At 43.5% G+C, this 15,410-nt stretch overlaps 1 protein-coding gene across 1 annotated transcript in view; it reads left to right on the forward strand.

The window, feature by feature from the left end:
* NCKAP1 (NCK associated protein 1) overlaps positions 1-15,410 on the forward strand; it is a 577,107-nt gene that overhangs the window by 399,395 nt on the left and 162,302 nt on the right. Inside the window, exons 20-22 of the mRNA XM_078680487.1 lie at positions 5,671-5,802; positions 10,388-10,606; positions 10,826-10,956. Of these exons, the coding sequence (XP_078536613.1) occupies positions 5,671-5,802; positions 10,388-10,606; positions 10,826-10,956 (482 nt within the window). The remainder of the gene's footprint in view (positions 1-5,670; positions 5,803-10,387; positions 10,607-10,825; positions 10,957-15,410) is intronic.

The raw sequence follows: 15,410 nt of genomic DNA on the forward strand, positions 1-15,410 counted from the left end.
ATTGACAACCGAGTGGAGCGCACCGGCAAAACGAGATATACAATGGCTAACAACGTACTCCGAGTGCTACAGATAGGACTGGTCCTGGAGAAGCGTGCTAAAATTATGCGGCTCGTGGGAGACCAATGGAAACCGTTTTAGGCATGACGATTGTCAGCATAAAGTTGACTCAAGCCCTCCCAGAAATGGAGAAAGAGAAAGTTGCGAATCAGGAGCAGAGTGAGAGGCCTAACCAGAGAGTAAAAGCATGAGGCGCCTGCGTGCTGTGAGGAAAAACACACTTAGTGATACTTAATCCTCTGACAGAGAGTAAAAGCATGAAGCAAACTGCTATGAACATCACACCCTCAGTGATATCCGCTGACAAAACTAAGCGCCTGATGCTGCAATGATGCGAATACCCAATACCATTCTGTGACGTTATATTACCAGCCTCGGCCTCCTCCAATGTACTGCAATCACAGTCTGCAATGCATTGCAATTTGCAGTTTGTGAAGACAAGTCTTGGCAGCTCCGGCCGCTCTGTCAACACAGCAGCCAGGCCCAGGGCCTGGCGTGGTCCGCCGCGGCGGTACTACTAGAGATTAGCACAAAAAAGTGTGCATGCCTGCCTCAGCCTCCTCAGAGATGATTATACACTCCAGCACTGCAGTTAACTCAGCTGAAGTCTTTGTCAATGGAAGATTCGATCATTCCTGATCCTCACACATTAAAAGTTTACTGACTGTGTTAACTCAACTAGAACTTCCACGCAGGTCACACTCACTTGTCACCAGCTAATTTAATAACAATTACCTGTGGAAAGTGGAAACTGAACTGAAGCTCTCAGGTGTTCAGTCAAATGCGTTCCGCAGGAGGATTTAGAATTGCAACCAACACTTGTTGTGTGCCTCATGAAAAAGACAGGGAGGGAGAGAGACTGCTTCTTCCCACCCCACGCTGCCTCCTGTCAAATGAACATTGCAGAGTTCAGAGGCCCATTGTAACACTGCAGCATCTGTAAGCCAATCCTGATGAAGTTCCTGATGTTGCATCAGCACACCAGCCTGAGAACGGGAACGGAGAATCCATTTTAGGTTGCTGAGATTTACTTCTGTTATAATAGGCAATGACATGACCATGAAGATGCCTCTTTTTTCCAAGACCAGATGCTTGCCGTTGGAATACCAAGGTTTCAAATAACATTAAGTCTATGGTTAGTGCTATACTATGGGACATAGTTTGAATGCTCTCACACAGTTAATGAACCCTTGGGTTCACCATAGTGTTTTTAAACACATCTCATTGCCTGGTGCAAAGATTCTAAGTATTCAGTTTGATGCAGTCTACTTTCCATCTGCAGTGGTCCATTCCCCTCCTCTATTGTTGAGCAAATTGTGCCTCTCTAGAACTCCACCGGTGTGTTGTGTCTCTATTAGCAAGCACACTTTCCATCCTGAGGAGGGACCAGCTGTTTCTAGTACCCCCCCTCCTCCCATTCTTCAAACAAACCCAGAAGGGCCAGTCTGGGAGTGAACTGGAAAGCCGTCACCAAAGGAGCATTGTGAGAAAGTGCCATCTTTCTAGCATGGTATGCCCCCCACTTTTTGCTGATGTGCTTTGACTGTGTGTGCCCTGGGCCCCTGCCAACCAGGTGCCCAGGGCCTGTGTTCCTTCCCTAAAACTGAGTTGAAACTAAACCCCAATTGGCATCTCTGGCCACCTGTCAGCCCCTAGTAAATGGTACCCTAGGTACCCAGGACATGGTGACCAGAGAAGACCCCTAAGGGCTGCAGCACTTAATGTGCCACCCTTAGGGGCCCTGTACCCTGACACCCACACACTGCCTTTTGCAGGCTGAGTGTCTAAGTACAGAACTAAACAGAGAGTCGACATGGCACACATCCCCGTGTGCCATGCCCACAAACTCACTGCCCTGGCATCAATCAGTCACCCCTCTAGCTGGGTTCCCTTTGCCAGTGTTGTGGGCACAGGCGCATGAGCCCTGTGCCCCTACAGTACCCAGGGCACTTTATGTGCAGTGCTGCCATTAGGAGTATATGGTGCTGGAAGGTTGTCATTACGAACTCCACAGCACCATGATGGCTTCACTGAAGACTGAGAAGTGTGATATCAAACTTCTCAGCACATTAAACTTATACTGATGCCAGTGTGGGATTTAATGTAAAATGCATGACAGAGGGCATCTTAGAGATGCCTCCGGAAACCTAACCAACTGCCAGTGTCCTGACTGTGTGGCTACCGAGGCTGCCACCACCAGACCTGTTTCTGGACCCCTTTGTGAGCTTCTTCAGGCCACTTGCTGTACTCAGCAACTGGCCCCCACAGGTTCTGGCCCCCACTCCGGAGGGAAGAACGGCGGGAAACCCTAAGTGAGGAAAGGGGGTGTGCCACCCCTCAGGTGGGAGAGGCGAGGTGAAGCACGACTCCGGGCTCCGGCCATCTTGAAGATGGAGAGCCCTGCCCAATCACAGCTAGGCTCCTGCCCCCCTCCCACAGGAGAGGAGCAGGCTAGGGTGTGTACCCATCCCAGGACAGGGACCCATTGGTCCCTGCACTTGCCCTTCCTATAGCACCCATATATTTAGTATTTAGGGGCACCCTGAACCTTCCTTCCTCAGATCCTGATTGCAACAAGAAGAAGAACAAGAAATAAGAAGACCTGCCGTGCAGCTGCTAACAAAAGGACGACGTCCACTGACTAGGCCCCAGAACCCTACAGGCCTGTTGATCCTTGAACCTGCTCCTGCGAAACTCCGGCGTCTCCTGCGGACAGCAACCTCGGAAACACCGGAGGACCAGCCTGCCTTGAATCTTCCAAAAGACTGGGACTCCCACGAACAGTGGTTCTGCTCAAACAACAATACCCCGGGTGCCAGCCAGGAACCGCAAATCCAGCCCACTCTGCACCCGCCGAGCCCGGCCTGTGCCTGAGTGATCCAAGACTACGAGGACGTCCCCCCCCGGCGACTGTGACCCGAGGTCCTGTGCCAAAAGACCTTCCTCAACGAACCAGACGACGCATGCAGCCTAAGAACCAGGGACCCCACCAACCGCGACCAGCTGGGGGTAATATTTCCTGACACCAAAAAACACCCCTGCACCTGGCGCCCTGCGGCTCCCTGTGCCTTCCTGTGCCTTCTTCTGGGGTACCTACCTCTTCTCCAAGATCCCAACTTACCTCTCGAAGTGGTGGTCTCACCTGAAGAATCTCCATCCCAGAGTCTGCAGCCTTTGTCCACTTTTTAACTTTCCCATTGGATAACATTGAGCGCCCGGCGGCTCAAAAGCACCCTGCACCCAGCCGCCCGAGTGCCGCTGGAAGTGCAGCTACTACTCTACTTTACTTCCCCACTTGCCTTGAGTAAGTGACCAGGATCTCAGCTCCCACAGCCGCGTGGCTTGCTTGCTTGCAGCCACCAACCAAAGGCCCCCTACCCGCCATTGGATTGCATTGGACCTACTCTCTCTGCACCCGGCTGCCCCTGTGCCGCGGAGGGTGTAGCAACTGTACCTTTCCGACCCTGGGAGTCCCCGGAGTCTATGCTCAGAACCTTAACTCCACCAGTCGAGTACTTACCTAAGAGCCGATAACTAATTTTCCTTCCATAGGTTTACATTGACTGGTTTCACTTGAACTTTCTTCTAAGTGTGGAGTTTTGAAAAATTTAAATATTCATCCAAAATTAGCCGAATAACGAATTCCGAATTACTCACCTGTGATTAGGAGAGAAGCCTGTACTGTACCATTTAGCCCAGTACTGAACCGCAAAAGTAATTATAACTGTACTTACCAGTAACCTGAATTTTCTTCCATAGGAAACCATTTACTGTTTTTCTGTGAAAGTGCCAATTTTTGCAAACTACAAATAATCCTTAAAAGTCGTACCAACTACTAAAACGAAATTACTTACCTGTTTTAGGTAGAGATCCCATTGCTGGACTGAGGAGCCCAGTACTGAATTACAAAAGTAACGAGAACGTACTTTACCTGTGACTTGAATTTCCTCCCATAGGATAAAGTTTCCAAGTTTCCAAGTGTCAACTTTGAAAATAGATTTATATTCTTTAAAAATCACTACTGTAACCAAAACGCTTTTACCTAACTGTTTACAGTACATGTCCCGGGACTAAATCTAGGATCCAGTCCTGGTGTTAGAAAAGTAATGCATAAAGTAATCAACTGCATTTATCTAGCAAAATCCATTGAGCTCGATGTTAAATTGTGTTTGAAATTGTGTTGCCTATTGCAACCACTGTAGCTATTGTGTTTACAAAGTCTATTGCCTTTTTGCAAACTAATTACCTAAAGTCACTCATATTGAGAAAAGTATATTTTGATTCCTGTTGGTTCTAAAATAAAACAACTATATCTTTTTTATATAAAACAATTGGCCTAGAGTTTAGTTCTTGAGTGTGTGAGACCATTTGCTGACTGAGTGTGCACAACAAATGCTTTACACTGGCCCCTGAAACTGCCTTACTGCTCGACCAAGCTACCACTTTAGAGCGTAAGGTTATATCTAACTTTAACCTCTGCCATACCTCTGGAGACTGGGGACTCTATACACACTGTACCTTACTTTGGTCCAGTATATATAGAGCATTCTTACATTCTTACAAGCATTCAACCAGAGACCAGAATTGTTAAATAATTGGACATTCCCAAACCATGTGGAAAAAGTGTCTGTCACTTCTAACCAACTGATGCATTTTGGATCTGATCTGCCATTCATTTTCCAGAGCCTGTCAGGCGTTCAATAAACCCTGTGGAGGTATTTCAATTGGATTAATAAAGGTGGGTCACAAATTGTAGGCATATGTAAAACTGTAATACAATGATAAATATATTAAATGTGAGCGTGTGATTCAAATATGTAAATCCCCAATGATGTGAGACAGTGCAAAGGGGTTTACAACGGAACAAAGCAAGAACTACTTTTTAAGTGATTTAATATATATTGCTTAAAGTTCTTTTTACATTTCCTTCAGTACGAGCAGCAGTATTGTCCCAAATTTAGAAATGTTGCATGATGTTGGAGTGAAAGACTTCTGAAAAGTATATATCAGCATCACAGCATTGGTGTCCCTTCTCTCCGTTGTGCCAGCAAATAAAAAAATCTCCCTTAATTCATGGCTATTATCTAAGTCTTCTATAAAGCTGATTCTCAGAGTCTTCCTTCTAGACATGATTATAAGGATTTTCCAATATCAATTTGCTACATACAACTTGAGTCTTCCTATCAGTTTTAATAAATAGCTACAAGTCCGATGTGAGATAAGTTTGAATACGTTCTTCCACTAGATGTATTCCAATCCATGCTAACTTGCAGCTTCTCCTGCCGGTTTTCCTTGTGGCTGAGGCAAGAACAGTGTGTGTGAAAAAGGCCCTTCCTCTATCAGAAATTCCGTGCAAGTTACAAGCTGATACATTAGCTCTATTTTTATTATGTTAATGTTTACAGCAATATTTTCAATTATAAGAATGTGTTACTCTACAACTAATGGGTTATTTGTTATCCAGAATATGTAGTTTCCAAATGATTACAACTTATCAAATTCTGATTTCATAGGCAAACTCAACAAATATTTTGCTTCAGTAGGCTGTTATTGAATTGCTCTGCTCATGTTGATTGCGCACTTAACAGTTGTTTTTTCATTTGTTTTTAGCTTGGACAAACTGCACACAGCACTTTCTGAGCTCTGTTTTTCAATCAATTATGTACCAAATATGATGGTTTGGGAGCACACTTTTACGCCAAGGGAATATTTAACTTCCCATCTCGAGATCCGATTTACCAAGTAAGATTTTATAAATATATTATCCCAGTAAGTGCAAGTATTTCAGTATATTTTAATACACATGCAAAAGGAATAGTAAAAATACTATTGTATTTACTGGTAAAAGTAAACACATTTTATGCTCTAGGTAGTCTTTTACATTATTCTCTGATCTGTTGTCACTTCTGTTCATTACAGTGATATCTTCATGTGTGAATACTCCTTAATTTATAAAGATGTTCTGAAGTTTGAGGATTATAAATTTTGTCTTTAAATTGTAATAAAGCGAGAGTTACAGTGAAATAAGGCTGACCTGCAATAATGAAATAAAAATATATGGATTATGATTACGTTGGGGGGGGAAAAAAGCATTGGTAAATTTCTTAGGCTTTGTGGTGCATATTTAAGAAGCTTTCGAATTAGACAAGGAGAAATTGTGTTTTCCTGTGTGCAGGAGTGATAATTGTGCACATATTGTGCATGACAAACTTAAGAGTACATTGATTACAATTCCTCCGTAGAAAATATATTGGCCAATAATAAATTGGCATTCCTGGTGGTTTCTGACTTCATGCTAAGATAATCTATGCTCGCAATTTTATTTTTATTTTTTACTCTAGCTGCATTAGGTCTGCGCTTATGGTATTTACTTTAACAGGAATAATGAATGAAAGATTACTGTGATGTTTGTAAGGTAATATATTCGTCCTAATCTAGCAGGTGGTCAAATGAATTTGTTGGAAAATTAAGTTGAGAATGTGCTTATGTACCTCACTCTCTATACAGGTATTTGGCTTTTTAGGTTGAGCCTCGGCAGCAAATGCACTGCTGTGCAAGGCATGTTGTATTCGTAGTCTAGCAGTGAAGCTCCGCCCACTCCCCCGCCCATATTTTTCATTGGCTTGTGTCATTGTTCTTGGTAAATGCAAGCTTCTGATTCGTTAATAGGCTTGGTAGTCCCTCCTTAGTACTGCCTTGTTAGTCCCTCCTTAGCACTGCCTTGTCTTCATTTGTACCCTCCCATCGGGAAAACCCCATGTTTTGTGTTTTGTTGCTCAGTAGGCATTAATTACAGCCTTCAAGCACTATTTTGTTAAATGCTTTTCACCTGTTCGGAAACAGGCAGGATGCGCTCTGTTGTAAGGCTTCATTTATTTTTCCATAGCACAGTACGCCACAGTGGCTGCCGCGCCTTTGGTTTATTTTCGGCTCCGAACGAGGCTGCATGTTTTTTTTCCCGTATATTTTGTAACTTTTCATTGTAAAAGCGCCCCTTGCCGTGCTTTCACGTTAATGGCGGCCACGCCCCTTTCTTCAAATGAGCTGCAGTCTAAGGAAAGGGGCATGGCCGCCATTAAAGAGGAAGTGCTGCATGGGACGCTTTGCAAACAACCATTTGCAATGCAATAGGTTTCGTATTTTTGAGAGTTTAGTAAATGCGAGACCTATTGCATTGCAAATGGTTGTCTCTGTCGTGCAGCCTGATTGCCAAATGCAGATATATTTGGTAGCTGAAGCTACTAATCGAGCTTTAATCGCCGAGACGGAGCGCACTGCACCCAGCCCCTGCAGCCCTTTGAAGCCCTCGATTACTCGATCACGCTGGTAGTACTTTTACTTTTAGTTAATCTCTTCCCCCTTCACACTTATCAATTCATGCCATAGTAGTCATTCGATAAAAACAATGCAGCGAGAAAATGTCATTTATAGCGCTTACTTTTACCCCTGACGAGGTGTATTAACATGGTCCAGGGATCCCCCATTCACAGAAATCAGTAAGGTGCCTTTGCATTAAGGATAGCTTGTTTTCCCCATTGGAGACGCAGCTGGTACGTGAGCATTGATGGCATAAAGCGACCCTGTCCATATTCATTTCGTAGCACCCCCGCCACCACCACACCGACGCCCTCTCCTCCTGCCCTCTGTGCCCGAGAGTTTGTGATGGCAGTGATTAGAGAACGTGCTGTTACGACAAATATTTTAACTTCTGTCCTCTGAGCCTTCGGACACAAAAGTGCTTCAAAGAATCGACATGTGATGCGCGAGTTTACTAAACTATTCCATGGAGAAAATGATGAAAGCTTGCTTTTTTCCTCTTTAGAGATGCAGCAGGAACGTGAGACTTGATTACATACACAATCATATGCACAGAATATTCCAGTGAGGTGGTTTCAGTTTCGTTAGGCGGTATTCCAGTTCCTCTTCAAAGGGGCCATAGAGAGGTGTCCAGACTCTGAGGAAGGTGGGTTGTTCCTCTTGCTAGTTCTTCAAGGACTAGGGCCTCAGGTCTGTACTGAACCTCCATCCTCTGAAATCCTTCCTGTGGATGGAAAAATGTTAATGCTCACATTGGCCCAGATCCTGTCTTCTTTGGACCTTGGCAACTAGATTGTGCCCGTGGATTTGCTGAGCATATATTTTTATATACCAATCCTTCACTTTCACAGGTGTCGCGGTTCAAGGTGGGCTAGGAGGATTTCTGAAGGTTTCCCCCTCATTGCTGGCTGTTTACCAAGAAGTTCATCAGCAGGGCCGGCTACCCGAATCCCTGTGGGAGGCTCTGAGAGCAGTGCTGCCCAAAGCCAGTCGTGATCCCTTGGAACGAGTTCTTACCGTCCATTATTGATGCTAAACCTTGATTATTAAATCTTGAGTCAGGCACTTGCGAACCGGCTGCTATCGCTGCTACCGACTAAGGTGTAGCTGGACCAATGTGAGTTTATCCCAAATAGGGCCACTTCATTTAATATCCGGCGGCTCTGCCCGATCATGTGGTGGGTTGAGGCGGTCTGAGGGGTTTCTGGTGATGGTATCCCTGGACTTCGAGAAGGCCTTTGACACCCTTGGTTGGCCGTACCGGATGGCTGTCTTGGATGCTTTTGGGATGGGTCCTGAGATTATGGGTTGGACTGTTGTACACGGCACCTCAGGCCAGAGTATGGACCAGCCGCCATATATCTCAGCGATTCCACATAGGTAGGGGCACGCACCAGGGCTGTCCCTCTCCCCAGGTAGTTTTGTGCTAGCTATGGAGCCCCTGGCCGCTCTGCTGCAGGCGGAGGGCCCAAGGGGGGGTATAGCGGTAGGCCCCTCTGGGCACGTGGTCTCGCTTTATGCGGACAAGCAACGGGTGATGGCATTGGAGCAGGGCAAACGTGTTTCCCGTAATGACAGACTGACGTTTACTCAATTTAGTTATTTACATTGTACCTACCTTACACCACATTGCTTACAAAGAATGTTGCCGGTAGAGGCTGCGACATGCCCCGGGTGTGGTCACCAAGATGCAACCTTCCTACATATGGTGTGGACTACCCCCCACTGGTACGGAGTTGGGTGCAGGTCATGGAGCACATTTCAGAGATACTGAAAAAGCCTGTTCCACCAGATCCCAAGTTTTGTTTGCCACGGATCACCACGTTCACTAAATCTCAGCTAAAGTTTGCTGATCTAGCAATGGCACTTTTCAAGCACTTAATTGCCATGTCCTGGAAGGCGGGGCAGCCGTCGGTGATTGACTGCTGGCTCTGGGTCGTGCTCCAATGGACGACTGTTGAAACTAATTCCTTGACACGAGACTGTAGGGTGGGGGGGGGCGGTGGCAGCACGTCTGTGCTGTGGAACACATATGTGCTCAGACTGCAGGACAAATGTGACGCCCATATGTAAATGCTACTCCTTACGTAAACACTGGGGTGACTGGGTACCGACATAGACAAAGCTACTCCTCCCCTGCTGTTTTCCCTGCTCTCACCTCCCTACCACCCCACTTTTGGTGGGCTCCCCTCTGTCCCTCCTCCGCTCACGCCTATTCTGTTCGATTGTATCTTGCACTGTTGAAGTCATACTTGACTCTCCCCGAAGTCCGGGCTTTTCACTTCATGTTTAGTTTGTTTCTTACGGCACCAGTCCGAAACTCTCTGAGCTTTATCTGCTTATGGCTCCACCCTAGATGGTTGACACAGTGTGCGGTTTGGCTTACCCTGACAGCCACCCCACCATCTGACGATTCCTTATAGTTAGCAGAGGGAGACACGACCTGCACACATTTACTAATACTCCCAATAACCTCATGCACTTGCATCACATCACCGAGATTGGTGACAGTTCATTGATATCTATGTTGCGGTCGAGATTCTTATGCACAATTTCTGTGTTTATTGTTGTACGTACCTGTGTGTGCCAATAAAACATTTAACAAAAAAATCCAATGACCAATATCAATAGTTAATGAATGTTATTCCTTGTACGACTTTTGAAGCAACTGTTTTGTTCAATGCATTTGATGAGAACTTTGTATCTGAGCCAGAAATGTGTGGGTGTTTGAAGAGTGATGGCTTAAATTTTACTTTCTAATCATATGTTATATCAAATGTTTTTGTAGACAGATAAACTGAAACTTGTTTTGAGAAACTAGAAAGAGAATTTTTCTTTCCTAGTGTCCAGCTCCACAAAATGTTGGCATGTTTAAGTTATTGGACTTATTGCATCTGTACTATCACTATATCATGACAGTAAAGTGCAGTTGATTTCTACGCATATCTACCTTTAAAAATCGTTGTTTACCTTCCTAACTTCTTTTTGTATTGTTTACCTTATATTTCAGGTCTATTGTTGGCATGACCATGTACAACCAAACCACACAAGAGATTGCGAAGCCTTCAGAGCTACTGACAAGTGTAAGAGCGTACATGACAGTTCTCCAGTCGATTGAAAATTATGTTCAAATTGACATCACAAGGGTGTTTAACAATGTTCTTCTGCAACAAACCCAACATTTAGATAGTCATGGGGAGCCAACAATCACCAGTCTATACACTAATTGGTAAGATCACAAGTTTTACAGAAAACGTGCATGCATACTGTTTTTGAGGGTAAGCTATACCTTAAAATGAAGTGCCATAATGACATCTTTGTTATATTGCATAGTTAATTTTTTTTAAACCTGAATAATTGTGATTCTAAATTCTTTTAATCATAATGAATAGAACAGCTGACTAGGCATTCCCAGTAAATTTTTACACGAAAAACACTTTTTTTTCAGGTATCTAGAGACGTTGCTAAGGCAAGTCAGCAATGGCCATATAGCATATTTTCCTGCAATGAAAGCGTTTGTTAACTTGCCCACAGAAAATGAACTTACTTTTAATGCAGAAGAGTATTCGGACATATCAGGTAAGCACTTCAACACACTTCAAGTGTGTTTTTTCACTCTCATATTTATGATCTTTTCCAGTAGAGTGCAACTGATATTTAGAAATACATCAGTATTATGTCAATTGTAGCATTCATTTAGTCATTGTTCGTTTCACAGCCACTACCATGACCATTAGAGATTTAAATCTCTTAATATATTTACAGGTGAATCTAATAAATTGTCCCAAAATGCAGCCATTTAGTTAATAATTGTTACACCTTTGGTTAACACTAAGTACACACGGGAGATAAAATGAATCTGATTGAGAGTATTGGTGTTTCGTTGCTTTCATCATAACTTCCAAATTTCTCTAAGATAACCACTATTTTGCATATTCTGTGAAGCATTCCAAATTTGCATCAGAAGCTAATACTGCAAACATTTTCTAGAGCTAAATGTCAATTTGTGTAAGGCAACCCAACTGCTAAAGCCATGAATGTCTATAGTTCGAAATATTTTTTTAGCTCCCCAAAATTTGGTAGCTTTTATTTCAGACAATTGTACCTAATTTGGTAAGACTGATGCGCACAGTAATTGCCATATTTTCATGGGTTATTTTTGGGTTCCCTCTTTTGTACTTGAGCAGCAGCAAGGCTGAACTTAACACCCAGGCACAGTGATGGTAGGTGATCGAAGCAGGTGATACCTAATGAGAAGGGGCAGTAAGAACTATGTGAGAAGGTGGCTCTATATATACTGGACAATAAGGTAGTACAGTGTGTATAGAATCCACAAACCCCAAAGGTTTAACAGAGGTTAAAGTCAGAACTGACCTTACTCTCCAAAGTGGTAGCTTGGTCGAGCAGTAAGGCAGTACCAGAGGACAGTGTAAAGCATTTGTTGCACACACTCCGTCAGCAAAAGGCTTCACACACTCGAGAACTGAACTCCAGGCCAATTTTTATTATATCCTTAGATATAGGTGTTTTATTTTTAGAACCAACAGTTGTAAAAAAAATATACTTTTCGAGGTACGAGTACTTAGGCACTCATCCTGCCAAGGCAGTGTGTGGGTGCCAGGGTACAGGGCCCCTGAGAATGGCACAATCAGTGCTGCAGTCCTCAGGGGTCTTCTCTGGTCACCATGCCCTGGGTACCTAGGGTACCACTTACTAGGGGCTGACAGGTAGCCAGAGATGCCAATTGGGTATTTCGTTTCTGTACAGTTTTAGGGAAGGAACACAGGCCCAGGGTACCTGATTGGCAGGGACCCAGGGCACACTCAGTCAAAGCACATCAGCAGTTCATAAAAAAGTGGGGGCATACGAAGGCAAGAATGATGGCACTTTCTCACACACTAGCTTTGTCAGAAAGCCCACAAGATTAGTAAACAGGGGCTTTATTCAACTTCTGGCTTGGGATAGCTAATTCAGCCTCTTTAGGTAAGACAGCCGTATTAGACTCATGTTACTTTTCAGGTCGTTCAGATCAATAGTACCTAGTGTACTAACTTAATTATTAATTATATATTTAATTTTAAATATCTTACCCATTCATTTGAATCTACTCATATCCATACATTATTTGCTTGCCATCTATAGCACCTAGCCAGAGATACCCAAAATCTTTCAGTATTATGCTCCACTATCCCAATAGCAATAGAATTAGTATACCTTAGTATATACTTACACCTATGCAAGAGAGAAGAAATATTTATTTTCAAGGTCATAGCATCACATACGCAAGACACCTCAAAAGGGAGGTAGACTTTGAAGAATCTTGACCTTGGGGAGTACGTACTGCCAGATATACTTAGAACCCCAGAGGATATACATCACAAGACTGCAACAATGACATAATATGTGACTCAAATCAGAAGGAGGGTGTAAAACACAAAACAAGAGGTGAGAGGACTGGCCATTAAAATAACAGTAATTGACACACAATTCCAGAGAGAGAATCAAGCTAGAAGACCTGGAAGACATAGTGAGAGCAGTCAAAGTCTGAGACCTGTTGGCCCCACCCTTCCCAAGGGCTTACAGAAAGGTTTGAGGGCACTTTGTCATACAGGTTATTATCCATAAAGTGGTTAAAACCTCAATTAGGAAGTTATGGGTAAAACCCATAAACTCAAAACCCTTAGTACCATTATAGATTATTCAGGCTCCCAGGGGGCTGAGCAAGGAACAAGTGAGAGCAGGAGCTAAAAGAAAATGTATCCCTGTGTGGTAGAGTTCCTGCCAATCTGTACACTCCATGTTTGTGAAGAGAGAGGGTTGCTATGATCTTAGTTTCCCCTAGCCATCCGTGAAAGGGAGCTAGTCCGTATCACCATTTCAAAATACTGGTCTAAATCTCGACATAGAGACCTACTGGGAGAAGATCAAACACCTTCTGACTTGGAGCTGGAAATGAAGAATAACAGGCCTGGCATTTAATTACCAGGATGAGTCATCTTCAAACCAAAGATCAGTGTCAGGCTGGAAGCGGAGCAATGGAAAGCCTGGCACCAATCTGGAGAAATATTGCAACATATCTTCTAGGCTGGACTAATTTTCATTGGGAAAGTTTTTACATATACATTCCTCTGCCCCACGCAAATATACATCTTTTCTTTGATATATATATATGTTGGCAGTTTTCAATTAGTCAGACCTGCTCATCTCTGTTGTTAAATTGGATTCTGATGCTTGTGTGCCTTCAGATGCCACCAGATCTAATCTTTCACCTCTGGCACAAATGGCTGACTGCAGAATGTACATGTGTTGCTGTTCTCCTCTGGAAAACCCACCCTTCTCCCAGGATATCCACTGGAGTGGTCTGTATGATGAGGATGCTTTGATAAAGTAGAACTCCATGAAGGAAGCATTTGGTGGATTACAGAATAACTCTGCTTGAGACTTTGCTGAATTTTCAACTATCCCAGATGTATTTTGAAGAGACTCTGAGCAGCAGAACCATGGCCCTATGCTTCAGGTCTCCTTTAGGCCATCAGAACATGACTGGCTTAGATTCCTCACGTGTTCGTTTTCTCTCAACCATATATGCCACTCCTGGACAAATTCCAGTCCTTTTCTGTGGTAATGTCCAAGGCTGTTAATGACCTGAATATTCCACATTATTCCGTCAAGAAAAAGGGTGACAAAAAGACCTCTGTAAGATGTATTTGAAAGCCAGATCTCACTTCACTTGAGGATGTTTCAGTCAGTGCTTAATTTGAGCCGGTGGTTTACGGTGCTTGGCACCAGTGTTTAATTTTCAGCACCGGCCCTTGTGACAGTCTGCCACAAGGTGGTGCTGTCTTGTTAATTTAGAGGTGACCACAACAACAGTTGTTTATTAGTTCAATATACGTGACAAATTACTATCACCTGCTGGTCAAGACATTCTTATAGCTTTGGGGCATGAAATAGTCTGAATTGTCACACTTAAAGGAGTGTAATGACTACTAGTTTTGTTGTTACTACCATTGGCAGCAGAGCAAGGGTAATGTGTGGTGCAAGCTGCCGTAGCCTCCTTCCACGAGCTCAGGCACTTTTTTATTTATTTAACAAATTACGCACTCGTTTTGGTATAAGCTTATCTGGGGTCTCGGACAAAACAAACTTAGTTACAGCAACCCGCAGTAAAAGCTGTCCTGAAACATGTCAGCCCTGCCATCAAATTCCATGCTAGAGAGTTTGGATCATACGTTGTTGAGGATCAGATGGAATGCTATGATCCCAAGACTGAAAAGTGTTTGTGACTGGTAGCTTTGGCCTATAGCTGACGGTGAGACATCCACTCTTGCACATACAAATAGAAAAATGTGAGCAAAGCATGTTGTTAAACACTTATGGACTAAGCATTTTCAAAGAAAAAATAAATGTTTACATGTAAGTGTAAGTATGTGTTAATTCTACAATAGTACCTACTTTTTCAATTCCTCTTTGGGTTTGAATAAAAGGTGAAGTGGAGAAGAATGTAAGGGTTTGATTAAAACTGTTTAAGCTGATCAACCCTCGCTTTCCAAGTGATTATACATATTCCAGCGTCACATTTAAAAGCATTAAATATTCTTTCTGGTGAAAGGAAATTAAAACTGTATCACCATTTGCTGTGGCTTTGCTCTCCCTTTTGGCGTTCTTGTTGTTCTGGTGGCATCTAGTTGGGAGAATACATGGGTCTTCCCAAGCTGCAGAATCAGCACAGTCAACAATTTTTTTTTCTTAAGAGGTAGTTGCAGATATTTAGTGTAGGGTATATGCTTGAGGTTGGGAAAATGAAGACACTTTTAGTTTTCCTGTCAGCTGCACGAGTTGACTGTATTTCTCAGTTTGAGGCTTCCAAGGTCTGTAATAATGGCCCAGTTATCCCCATGGTGTGGATACTTATTAATCAGTTTACCTCTATACCGTCAGATGATGTCTCTAATTATCTCTGCAGCCACAAAATGTTGATCCTTTACATTCAGATCTTGGTCAGGTCGTTAAATGAGGGAGGGGTAGGGGTG

The sequence above is a fragment of the Lissotriton helveticus genome, chromosome 3_1 (assembly GCF_964261635.1).
Source record: "Lissotriton helveticus chromosome 3_1, aLisHel1.1, whole genome shotgun sequence".
NCBI classification, from domain to species: Eukaryota; Metazoa; Chordata; class Amphibia; order Caudata; family Salamandridae; genus Lissotriton; species Lissotriton helveticus.